This window comes from Arachis duranensis, chromosome 10, assembly GCF_000817695.3.
Source record: "Arachis duranensis cultivar V14167 chromosome 10, aradu.V14167.gnm2.J7QH, whole genome shotgun sequence".
NCBI lineage: Eukaryota > Viridiplantae > Streptophyta > Magnoliopsida > Fabales > Fabaceae > Arachis > Arachis duranensis.
Genome location: NC_029781.3, coordinates 88,669,555 through 88,682,646, shown reverse-complemented (window position 1 = coordinate 88,682,646; position 13,092 = coordinate 88,669,555). Strand labels below are relative to the sequence as shown.

The 13,092-nt window shown below is 31.7% G+C and overlaps 1 protein-coding gene and 1 pseudogene across 1 annotated transcript; one reads left to right on the top strand and one right to left on the bottom strand.

Moving 5' to 3' along the window:
- The first annotated feature begins 2,861 nt into the window (after positions 1-2,861).
- Positions 2,862-8,703, top strand: LOC107470777 (4-hydroxybenzoate polyprenyltransferase, mitochondrial). Its single transcript, XM_016090199.3, has 9 exons — positions 2,862-3,062; positions 3,869-4,534; positions 5,336-5,471; positions 5,995-6,116; positions 6,239-6,308; positions 6,412-6,561; positions 6,789-6,924; positions 7,043-7,139; positions 8,444-8,703. Exons 2-9 carry the CDS (start codon positions 4,101-4,103, stop codon positions 8,511-8,513), a joined length of 1,215 nt encoding a protein of 404 aa, XP_015945685.1. The 5' UTR covers positions 2,862-3,062; positions 3,869-4,100; the 3' UTR covers positions 8,514-8,703.
- Positions 8,704-10,037: 1,334 nt separating this feature from the next.
- On the bottom strand, positions 10,038-12,491 carry LOC110272442 (BTB/POZ domain-containing protein At3g08570-like; annotated as a pseudogene).
- Between the last annotated feature and the right edge of the window lie 601 nt (positions 12,492-13,092).

Below are 13,092 nucleotides of genomic sequence, written 5' to 3'. Positions count from 1 at the left end.
ATTCGTATTCTTTTAATTTATTTTCTGGCAGTGAATAATTGAGTTTGGATTTGGATTTGTATATGGAAAAAATATAAACCAAATTTATATATAACACTAATCATAAAATTTAATTTAATTATTCTTTTAGTATGTAGGTCTAAAGTTCAAATTATGATTTGAGATTTATAAAAGGTGAATTCTACTTAACTCTCCTTTAAAATAATATGTAAGTTATCCTTTATAATGTGTCACATTTTAATTGGTCATGATCATAACCATAGTTAGGGGTGTAATCGGCTCGGTTCGGTTCGGTTTTGGACCGAAAACCAACTGAACCGACCTGATCGGTTCTTCAAAGAGACCAACCGTTCGGTTGGCTGCAGTTTGAGCAACCGAACCGAACCGAACCGAACCAACAGCGGTTTGGTTCGGTCGGTTTTTTCGGTTTTTTCACCTATTTATCTGAATTTAAAATGCCATAAAATAAAATTTAAAACCTTCAATAAACTAGAAAAACAAGAATTTATCACATCCAAATCCAATACAAATTCAACTTAATTAAACATAAAACAAAGACAATTAAAAATGTCTAGCAAAACAACAAGGTTAAAGGGTAAATGTGTAAAAACAAGGTTTCTTAACCAATATTTCGGTTCGGTTCGGTTCGGTTCGGTTTTTACTGAGCCAACCGAAAACCGAACCGAACCGATCGGTTTAATTCGAAAAAAAACCGATTTTTTCGGTTTTCCTTTCGGTTGTTGTAAATTTCGGTTCGGTTTTGCGGTAAAATTCGGTCCGGTTCGGTAACTTACACCCCTAACCATAGTTGGGTTATTTTGTAATTTATGGTTTGAGATGGATAATAGTATAATTTCTTATTAAAACTTCACTCCCGTTCATTGAAGCACATCTTCACTCCTCTATTCTTTCTTTATCATGTAACTTTGGTCCTTCCAAGCATCGCCGTTGCGGTGGTGACAAGAAGCAGCGTCGACGTTATTGCAATCTATTGTCCTCTCACGCAATCTCTCTCTTCAATGCATCATTTCTTAGCGATGTTGTTGAATTTTCATTGCCCATTTTTTTTCGTCATCGCTATCTCCTGTCGTCTCATTCTATCCCTATTTCTGTCATATATCACTTATTACCAACATAATTAATGGTTAGTTTAATTACTAGATTTTTTTATTAAAAAAACATATTTTTATTTCATTACATGATGAAATATATATTCATAAGTAAAATATAATATAATAAAATAAATCTATTTAAAATACTTAAAAGTATAATTAAAATCATGAACATATAAATATAATAATAAAATTTGTACTCTAACCAAGTAAACATATTTTTTATCATACATAAATTATTTAAAAATAAATATATTATTAAAATTAATAATAAAAATTTAAAATGATGAAATCCAACTTTCTTATTGTATTTTTTATAGTATTTTTATTTTTTTAATTTTCAATTTATTAGTACTTTATTATTTAATTAATGATTAAAAAATTATTTTTATTAGAAATTATTTTTTGTATTATCTTAACGAAGAGACCAATATAACAGTTTAAAAAATAACCTAAAAATGATATTTTAAATAAAAAGTATTTAATATTAAAATTTTTAAATACAAAAATAAATTGTATAAATATATAAGAGATAGATATGAAATACATATCTAAAATAAATAAAACAGATAAAATGGGAGTACTCATGAAAAATAACAAATTATTTTTGTCTGTTTTATTTATTTTAGACATACTCACGAGAAATAAAGAATTATTTTTATCTATTTTATTTATTTTAAACATATATTTCATATTTATATCTTAAATATCTATACAATTTACTTTTGTATTTAAAATTTTTAATATTAACTCTTTTTTATTTAAAATGTCATTTTTACATTATTTTTTAAACTGTTATATTGGTCTCTTCTTTAAGATGGTATAAAAAATGATTTCTCATAAAAATAATTTATTTAATCATTAATTAAATAATAAAGTACTAATAAATTAAAAATTGAAAAAATAAAAATACTATAAAAAATTTGTAAGAAAGTCGAATTTTATCATTTTAAACTTGTGTTATTAATTTTAACAGTTTATTTATTTTTTTAAATAATTTATGTATGATAAAAGATATGTTTACTTGTTTAGAGTATAAATTTTATTATTATATTTGTATGTTCCTGATTTTAATTATATTTTTAAGTACTATGAATAGATTTATTTTATTATATTATATTTTATATATGAATATATGTTCCATCATCTAATTAAATAAAGATATATTTTTTAATGACAAAATTTAATAAGCGACCGTTGCTTCTTGTCACAAACGTAGACGGCATGCTTGGAAGGATTAGAAGCTAGAAGAAAGAATGGAAGAGTAGAAAGGTGCTTCAATTAACAGAAATGGAATTTTTGATATTTTAAGAAATTATACGATTACCATCTCAAATAGAAATTACAAAATAACCTAACTATAGTTAAGATAATGACTAATTAGAGTGTAACACAACATGAAGGATAACTTACATGTTATTTTAAAAGGAGTTAGGTAGAATTCATCTTTAAAAAAAATATGTTGGAATTATAATTTAATTTTAATTGATAAATATATAAATTCTTTTCTGTATCATAAGTTATGTCTTTTTCCCCATAAATATAATTAGTTGTATTATAGTGGTAATTGTTTATGATAATATGGTAAAACTGTATTTTTGTTTTAAAAAATTATAGTTTAGAGATCATATAGTAATTACGGAATAGTCACCAAAAAAAATATAGTAATTACGGAACACCCAGAGAAAGAAAATGTGACGGGTGTGAATTATTATTATTATTATTATTATTATTATTATTATTATTAGAGTTCCTTTTCTCTACTTGGCAGTTGGCAATGGCTTCCGAGTTTGCAAGCATGTTGTGTGGTGTTTCCTCCTCGGAATGAAGGTGGCAGATGCTATCACAATACTCAAGTCCTTTTGTTCCCATGCCCATGAGCTTCAATAACCTTTCTTCTCTCTCTCTCTTCTTCTACAAGAAAGAAGAACCTTCAATTCATATTCGCAGGTCAAATATACCTGCATTCACAATTTCTTCTTCTTGTTTTTCTAATTGTTTTGAATATGGTAGAAATATTTTTTAATATAATGAATGGGTTGTTAGATAGGATACCGTGTTTGAATTTGTAGCTACACTGTTAGTGATGCGTGCCACGTGTTTGATCAAAGTTCTTAGTGAGTACTAGAAAATATTATTGGTTATATATATATATATATATAAGAAAATGTAGGTCTTTGATCTCTGGACTCTCTTTCATTTCATGCTCTGGCTCTGTCACCTACATGTGTTCTTTTGTATGAGAAAAAAGAAATATGTTTTCAAGAAAGGAAAAAATAAAACGATTATTTAGAATTGAGTAGAGAGAATGGAAACAGAACATGTTTCCACAAACAATCATACCCTTAGATTGTCCCTTTTCTTCATTTTCATTTTTTTAACACCACATATAGTTTATTTTGGAGAAGATCAATTTTTTCCACTTATAATATTGAATTATTGATGTCCTAGAGATGCAATCAAACATCACATGAACATTAACTTGCATATTGGACAGTGTTTTAGTAACTGAAACGTAATGTTTTCCCATCATTTGGTTATTTAGACCCAACTTACATCCTTATGTTTGAATGTTATCTTATTTTGAAGCAAATGACTCCATGTGGCACTCTATAATTTAGTTGATGAAGAAATTATTAAAATGTCATGTTAAAATTTTTGAATCCTTATAGTGGTAGTTAGTTTAGTTTTGTGCATTCTTTTATTATTGAAGAATTTCAAAAATGTTCTTGAAGCTCTATTATTTTTGTTTTCAGGATTTTGTAAGTTCAATGATTTCTGAATGAAGGCTCATCCGTACATGAAGAGTGATATCGAAGTGTTGGATAAGCTTTGTTTACTTAATATACGTTCAAGATGTGGGTCTAAAAATTTAATATAACCATGAACTTTTGTTGCTCATCCTCCAACTGAATGCTTACAAGTTTTTGAAACGAGTAGCAACAAAGAGACTATCTTCCCTCTAACTTGTTTGATTTTGATAAAAATATGGCATCAACTTTGATCTCTCGTGCTTCACGTAGGTTTCTCAAATATTCTTTCCCTTCTTCAGGCCTCGCAATACAATATCCTTCCCCTTCCGTCTTCAATCCTTTAATCTCCACTGAACCATCTATAAGCATAAACCGCAACTTCTATCCTTCGCTCGGTCCATTTGGGCAATACCACCATCAGGATTCTGAATTTGAATCTTTTAAAACTGTTCGATCTCTCTCAAATTTTCAGTTTGTTCAGCATATCTCTACATCACCTTCAAGTTTAAAAGAGGGATCTGAGGGAAATAAGAATCAAAGTGGTAATGTGGGTAAAGCAAATATCTCTTGGATTGATTTATACTTGCCTAAGCAGGTTCAGCCCTATGCACAGCTTGCTCGCCTAGATAAGCCCATTGGGACATGGTTGCTTCTATGGCCTTGTATGTGGTAAGTGTTCTATTTACTTGGCTTATGGGTATATGCCTTGTTGTCGACAAGCAAGGACAGTTCAGTAATTTTATAATATGAATTTGATTGTTAATTGGAAATATATATGTTACACTCTTTGAAATAGTAATGAATGAATAAATTTTAAAAGAAATGATCATTCTATTGATTTGTAATTTTATTCGTACAACTTAATTTGTGGTAACCTGGTTGCTGAGTCTAAATTAGTATTCTTTATCTTCTTATTTAAGTCCACAAGATTAGATAAGTTAAAGTTATTTGTTTATCGTTAGTACTATAAGTAGTTAAGCACCATCCATACCATACATATCCACAAGAAAAACCTTGCCTTTGTTGTGCTTTATTTCTATCCTAAAACCAGTCCAAGCTGCGCCCCTTGAATCTTTCGTACTGCATCTGCATACATACATATGGAAGTACCCAAGGGTTGTGTTATGCAGTCAACTACGAATCTTTATAGCATGGATTGTAGAACTTTATGTATATCTTCTCACATAATACATGTTATTTTGCTTTACCTTTTCTTAGTATTTTCTGCAAAGTGCTTCCCTTACAACTTTAACAAAGCCAACTATTCATGTTGACAGAAAATAATATGAATTGAAAATATAGGTTTTTTGTGGTCCAGCGAGAGGTGTTGCCTTTTCTATATTACATTATGCTTTGAAGTTGTTTCTCTCTCTTTTGTGCACTCCACTTTCTAAATTCATTCTTCTTCTATTTATTTATTTATTTATTTACTAACTAATTTATTTATGTTTCTAATTTTCAATGCCTTAGGTCTATTACGTTGGCTGCAACTCCAGGACAGCTGCCTGATTTTAAAATGTTGGCATTGTTTGGATGTGGGGCTTTGCTTTTGAGGGGTGCTGGGTGTACTATTAATGACCTCCTTGATCGCGACATTGATACAAAAGTAAATAGAAAGCTTTTATCTTTTGTATTTTTCCGTAGTGAGAGATACTGAAATCGTTAGTTCATGTTGTGAATTAATTTTTTACAAGTGCATGTTATTAGCATAGTGTGAATGTTTAACTTATATATTTGAATTAAGTTAAAAAAAATAATCTGAAAGCTAAGTATGCCAAGTCTAGTGCTTTGGTATTTCACATGGCCTATAAGTTCATGTAATTTGCATTTGAATGGTTTTTTTTTACTTTTTCTGGTTCGTTTTCACTGTCCCTACCCTGTTTCAAATATGATTCAAAATATAAATCTATCAATTTACTTGCATGCAACATCCCTTCGATTTTATTGCTATGGCATCACATTTCTGATTTTGTTTTAATATGAGTATTGAACATGTGATCCTATTTGATGTCATACCTACCTTGGCCATTTTACAGAACTCATTGAGCATTTTTTATTTTTTTGGGTTCAACATAGCTGATATTAGATTCGATATTATGAATGATACTATACATAATTGTATGATGCAGGTAGAACGTACAAAGTCAAGACCTGTGGCAAGTGGTCTTTTAACGCCATTTCAGGGACTTTGTTTTCTTGGTTTTCAGTTAACTTTGGGTCTTGGGATTCTTCTGCAATTGAATAATTATAGGTTAGTGTTAACTTTGAATAGCCAAGTCTGTGATCATTATTACATCTACATGACTACATCAAGTATGAAAATTTGAGTATTGCCAAAATATTGAATGTTTGTGGTTTGTGATCTTTTTGCAGCCGTGTTCTGGGTGCCTCATCCTTGTTGCTTGTCTTCTCTTATCCCCTTATGAAGAGGTTTACATTTTGGGTATTGAATTTCCTCAATTTTAGTCTCTTCTGACAGATTTTATTGTTATCTTTGACATACAATCTCATTATGCTTTATATGGCACTCGTAAATTTTTTGTTAGCCTCAAGCCTATCTCGGGTTGACCTTTAATTGGGGCGCTTTGTTAGGATGGACAGCAATTAGAGGAAGTCTAGATCCAACAATAGTGCTGCCACTTTATGCCTCTGGAGTTTTTTGGACACTTGTTTATGACACAATCTATGCTCACCAGGTGAAAACAACATTACTTCCCGAAGATTTTTTTCCTGTGTCTTGCTGTTTAATTGCTGCATGATATATCCCGGTATGGGGTGATTATCTCGACTCAAATAGTTCAGTGTGTTATGAAACAAACCATAAAATGATAGACTACTTGCTACCCTCCAATACAAATTATATGATTAAAGCATTGTAATCAAAGCTCTTGGTCTCTGTGTATATTTATAACCTTGCATTCAGGATAAAGAAGATGACTTAAAAGTGGGAGTTAAGTCAACGGCTTTGCGCTTTGGTGATTTTACAAAGGAGTGGATTACTGGGTTTGGGATTGCATGCCTTGGTGGTCTTGCTCTCAGTGGCTATAATGCTGAAATAGGTATGTCTTATGGGTTATGACCCACTTTATGTTCTCTCTGTTTTGAGTTTTTACGACTATATTTGGATTCCAATGGTTGTTTTCCTGTTCAACCTTCTGATTCATATTTGTGGACCAGGATGGCCATATTATGCATTTCTGGCAGCTGCGTCTGGACAACTAGGCTGGCAAATATGGATAGTTGACCTCTCATCACGTGCTGATTGCAATAGCAAGTATGTTTTGGAAGTTTTTATTTAAAGTTCACCCAGAAAAGGGATTGTTGCATAAATCCATGCATTAAATTTCATTTTCACTTTCCAAAGACTAATTATTCATATGGCTTTACTGCAAGCACTTGATGATATATTTATATGCCCTCAGACCTCAGCAGATAGAAATCCCCCAAAATTCAGTGATTATTTAGTGTGTGTTTGGATTAGAGTTGGCCAAACTGGAGTTTGAATGAAAGTGATTTTGTAAAATTGATTTTGGATAGAAGTGAATTTGTGCCAACATGATTTATGTTTGGCAATTTTATACTAAAATTGATTTTGATAAAATGAAATTGTTTGGATAGTATTAGTTAAAATCACTTTTAGATAGATAATTAGTTAATTACTAAAAAAATATAATTTTAATAAAAATTAATATTTATTTATTAAATTAAAAATAACATATAAAATAATATATTTTAGTACTTTTTATGAATACTCTTGATAATCTTATTTTGTTTACTGTTTTGGATTCTAATTTTTTACTAATTATGTTTTTATTATTATTTATAATTAATTTTTTATTTAATTTATCATTTTCAATAGGAACAATGATACATATTATAACAAATTAGAATAATAAACAATGAACAAGAATTATAATAATAAATTTTATAATGTCAAACAAAAAAAATATTCTATAATTTTATTAGTACTATCAGTATTCTTTTATTTAGTATTATTTTGGACTGTAAAATTTTATTACTTATGATTCCATTGTTATGTATGATTAGGTTTTTATTTACTTTATCATTTTTAATAAGATCAATAATTCATATTATAATAGAATTAAAATATCAAATTTAATAAAAAAAACCAAAATATAAAAAATACTAAAAATTGAAAAAAGAATTTAAAATATTTGAAATGACTTGAAATAAATATGAAAATTCTTTTGGAAAAAATCAGTAATGATCATCAAAGTGAACTCACGTTGAAGTGAACGCAGAAGCAACAATTTTTTGCTTCCAGTAAACGCGCTTTTAAGCTGCAAAATCACTTCTGCATTGAGAGGAAAAAGATTGCCAAATATCAAAAAAGCAGCGTTCAAAGAACTTCAACGTACTTTTATCCTCTCAAACGGGTTTGCCAAACACACCTTAATTTCTCTATTGGTTACTATTTCAATGTTATATTGATGGTTTCAGAAACTTATGATGCATCCACCTGTTCATTAGTTTACCGTAAAACGTTTAGTTCTACACTTCTAACCTCTCAATGTTGAACTTAATGAACTGACTTTTGTACCTTTTGTTCGCATCCAGATTTAATTCAAACAAGTGGTTTGGAGCTATCATATTTGGTGGAATCCTAGCTGGAAAACTTGTATCATAGGGGTAATTTGTCTGCTTGAATAGTTATTCTTTTGTCTTGTAATAATTTATCAAATTTGCATGTATTATACCAATTGTCATGAGTTATCAGTCATCACCTTAGGATATTGTATGATTTTACTTCCTTACCACATATAACAATTTTTGCCTCCAAGAAAAAGTTAAATGTTCGTGTTATTATTTCTTTGGAACCAAGTGTTGTGAATTGTGATTCTGTGATTCTGAAAAATTATCTGCAAGTGTGCCCAAGGAATGGAGCAGCTTTCCTCCAATACACTATCATCATTACTTTTCAACAAATCCAATTTTATCGAAGTAATGTTGGGATTTTTTTTTTGACTGAATGTTGGGAAATGGTTGAATTGGAATAGCTAACACTTATATTGGACTCGAAGGGAAATGCTTAATGACAGTTGATCAATGGTTAACTAGTTGAGCTACTTGATTACCTTATCATTGCAAGGTAGATGACTTCTACTTATGATTATTACGTTAGCAGGGCATTTTTCATGAAGGAAAAATTACTCATCGTAAAACCAAAAATTCAACTGATGAGAGACAAGGTTGAATGTCATTTGAAGGTACATGGTTTCTTGGTATTCATGTTGCAATTTTAGTAGTCTGAAATCTTAAACCAATGGTGTGCCAATCTAAGGAGTAAGTCTATGATCCTAAGATCAGATCATTCTAAGCATCTTGCATTTTTAATTTGGTGGATTATGAAGCTTCCTCTTGGTGATTTATCTGTGTAGGACACTAGTTTAGCAGCTGAAATCATACTTAGGATATATTTGTAAAACTGGAGTAAAAATTTTCATGGATGAATTTGATATGTGAAATTGCACATGGAGTTCATCCTTGAAAATTCCACCCCATTTTTACTTACAACTGAACATACTCTTCAGGTGTGTTTGTCTGTTGAGAGAAAGGAAGGGAAGAGAACGGTTTGAAGGATAGAATGGAGTTATATCAAGTTCCTCTATCCTCTCTTTCTCTTCAAAATCTCAACTCACAAACGCACTATTAGTGAGAAGAAGGAGGAGGAAGAGAAAATGCTAGGACATTCAAGTTCAACTGCCAAGACTAATTATCAAAGGCAGAGAAAAATTTGTGACCAACTTATTTACACTTTGTGATCACCTGAACTGAAAGGTTAGAACACATGATGCTGTAAAAGGCTCAACTATGCAGAAGAAGAATATCCTATGAGACAGAATATTTCCTATTCCTACCAGTTTTTCACTCTGAAGCCCTAGACTTCCTACTTGATTTTTGGCACTTTCTGCCACCTTGACTGCTGAAAATCCCAATTCTCCCTATCCCTTTGGAGAGGGAGGTCAAGAATGTTCTTCCATTTCCTGCTTTATCAATCATGCCTTGTTTCATGAACATCTGCTCCTTCTCTAACTCACTTAGCCTCACCCTCATCCTCGAAATCTCAAGCTTCAGCTCCCGGTTCTCTCTCCGCAGAGAAGTGTAGTTATCTCTTGGGGACATAGCAGCACTTGGAATGCCACTGCTTATTTTCTGTGACAATAGACCATCTCCTGAACTCCCTGACACTGCATTCTTCAACCGTAGTTGCTCGCAGTACAGGACTTGCACCACCATCTGCAGTGGAAGTCTATCATTCTGTGCAGCATGGTTGCATGCTTCTTGAGACAGTTTCTGACAATCTATAAACTTGCAAATCTTCTTGCATTCTTGTTCTGTTAGAGCTGGATGAGCCTGAACAAGGAGGAAAAAGTAACATTATCCAAATGCAAAAGAAAAAAAAATAACAAATATAACCAATGCTGCATGGGTGATTGGTTGAGAATGAAGTTTAAACTATGTTGCATAAAATTTTGCAAAGGTATAATAGGGTAGGGATACATATACTATATCTGCTATATATAATGGGAATATATAAAAGTTTCGGTTTAAAATTCCCTTCTTTATATATATACATAAAAGTAGATTTTATAATTTTTAGGATTTGAACCTAAGATTTAGATATAATGTAAGGTATTTTCATCTTGTAATTACAAATTCATTATTTAGATACATATTTAATAGACAAAAGAGTGAACTAATTGACACGGTTAATTCCTATTAATATACTAGTGGTATGTTCTTTAAGATTATAAATAAAAGAAAATTGTAATGTAAAATAGGCATAATTTGAATAATATTTGAGTGCAAATATCTAAAGAGAGAAGATATGAAAGAAGACCATTTATGAGTCCAAAACAAATGTACCTTGAGATAAAAAATCCACAGCTCTATAAAGGCCATCATCAATTACACGCGCATACTCAGGTAGTATCTCAATCAAACCAACAAATTTCTGCATGCTTAAGTAAGGATCGCTTGCAATTTCTGCAAGATAAGCATCAATAAGCTGCCCTGCTTTTAGCAGAGAACCATGGCTACTAGTTGAGCCGAAACCATCGGAATCATATCCATAATCATCAGCTTCTTCCTCCTCAATCTGCTGCAAGAAATTCTCCAGCAACCTGTGAACTGTATCAACATCAAACAAGGAGTCTCCACTCTGCAGAGACGGTATGAGAAGGTCGTCGAGCGAAACGGTTTCCAACCTCAATGAGATCCTCCTTTCAAGTTCAAGCCTACATGGAATTGCTGCACCCAAAATGATAGCCATCTTCAACATTCCAAACATAAATGTCAGTGGAATTGAAGAGTTTTTATCTGCTGGCATGAGACTCACAAGAGTTTCCACAATAGTCTTCTGGTCCAATTCCGTTGTTGTTGGACTCGAATTCGCCCTGGAAGGATTCAAGAACTGGCTTTTACCAATACCCTTGAGTGATGATTGACATAATGCATCAGTGAAGCCATGATGCTCTCTGATCTAACTCCCATTCTCCCCATGGCGCATATAACTCGCCGGAAGAAATCGATGCGCAAGACCGATAGATCCTCGACCCACCATGCAATGACACAATCCTCCTTTAGCTCTCTGGACTCGCCGTCGCACTCTAGCCGAGATAAACCGGAAGCTAGCTGCTCCTTGCATGCATTCATTAATATGGATTCCACACACCTTCTTGGAATTTCAATCTGCTCCACTAGTGGTGGTAACATCTCACAGGTGGATAAAACTTCCACTGATTTCTGAAGATCTTGAAAAACAATGTCTTTCAGATAAGATTCTGTTCTTGAGATGGAGTTTTGGTCCTTGTATTCCTCTGTCATTTCAAGGTACTCAGCAGCGCAACGTAGCCTCGTAACATTGAATGTAGTGATCTCAAAATTCATGCCATAGCAAAACTTCATGGCTAGTTCAAATGTTTGGTGTCCCCCTGAGAAATTGAGGAGTTCCAAGCTCGAAACGGTTGAAACCTTGGCATCAGCAACCATTTTTGGGATCTTGCCACTTAGAGTCACCAAGGGAAACTTCATGAATCAAGACAAAGTAACAGGTTAATTTTATTTTCAATTGTGACTTTAACGAGAACATGCTTATGAATTTTCTTAAGAGGAAAAAAAATCTGATTTTACCTTATGCAGCAAAAATGATTCTCCATCAACTACAATTGTAATGTCACCGGCAACGTCGGCGAAAATTCTGCAATTAAAAAGAACAATATGACAATTACTTTCAATCTGTCACAAAATCCTATTAAGGGAACATGATCTCAAAAATCTTGTACATCTTTTGATTCCTTCTATCCTAACAAACTATCAAGCACAGTTCTTTGAAATCATCAAGCATGCAATTTTACTAGAATTATTTTCATGAGAATGTAGATCCTTCTTAAACTCATGTTGGATATTTAGTTCTCACTTCCAGGTTAATATAAATAGTATGCATAGTCTAGAAACCATTTTTGTTTAGAAGTACCTTGTAGTGAATGAGTTGCAGAACTTAGGAGTAGTGGCTGGAGAGCGTTTAGAAGAGAGTGATGAATTCTCAGAAACCATTTTTGTTTTTTAAGTTCTCTTTTCCTTTTTCTAATTTTCTTCCTCCTCCTCCTACTACCTCAGTTGTGAAAATTTTCAGAAATAGCAACACTAAAAGAAAAAGCTTTGTTGAGAGTAAAATTAAACTAAGGAATAATGTGTACGGCTAAGATTGTTTTGTTGAGGAATATTTTGGAACTATAACGCCCTCTCCCAACAAAAAAGAAAGAGTTCTCTTCTCTCACACTCACACAGTCACACCAAATATAGCATTCAATTATTATTCACAACACATTTCACAAATTGCCATGACATGACAGGAAGGAACACATAATGATGCTTTTCTTTCTTTCTTTTTTTTTCTCTCTTTTCGTTTTCATCAAAACATGAGATGTTTGGTGTAGTCAGCCTATGGTCTTATTTTCAGATCCATCTTTTGTACAAAATTCAAAGAGTATAAAAAGAGTATGCAAAGAGATAAAGAATACTTTAATATGTATTTTTTTATTGATTGAATTATAAGAGTAAAACTAAATATCTATAGAGTATTGTCTACGAAAGAGGAAAGCAAAGATAAGATAAGATGGTAACATAAAGATAAAATAAGATGATAAAGGCTAGAATTAAAACTGAATTTATGAATTTTGTTGGGCTGAATTTGTGGGCTATGA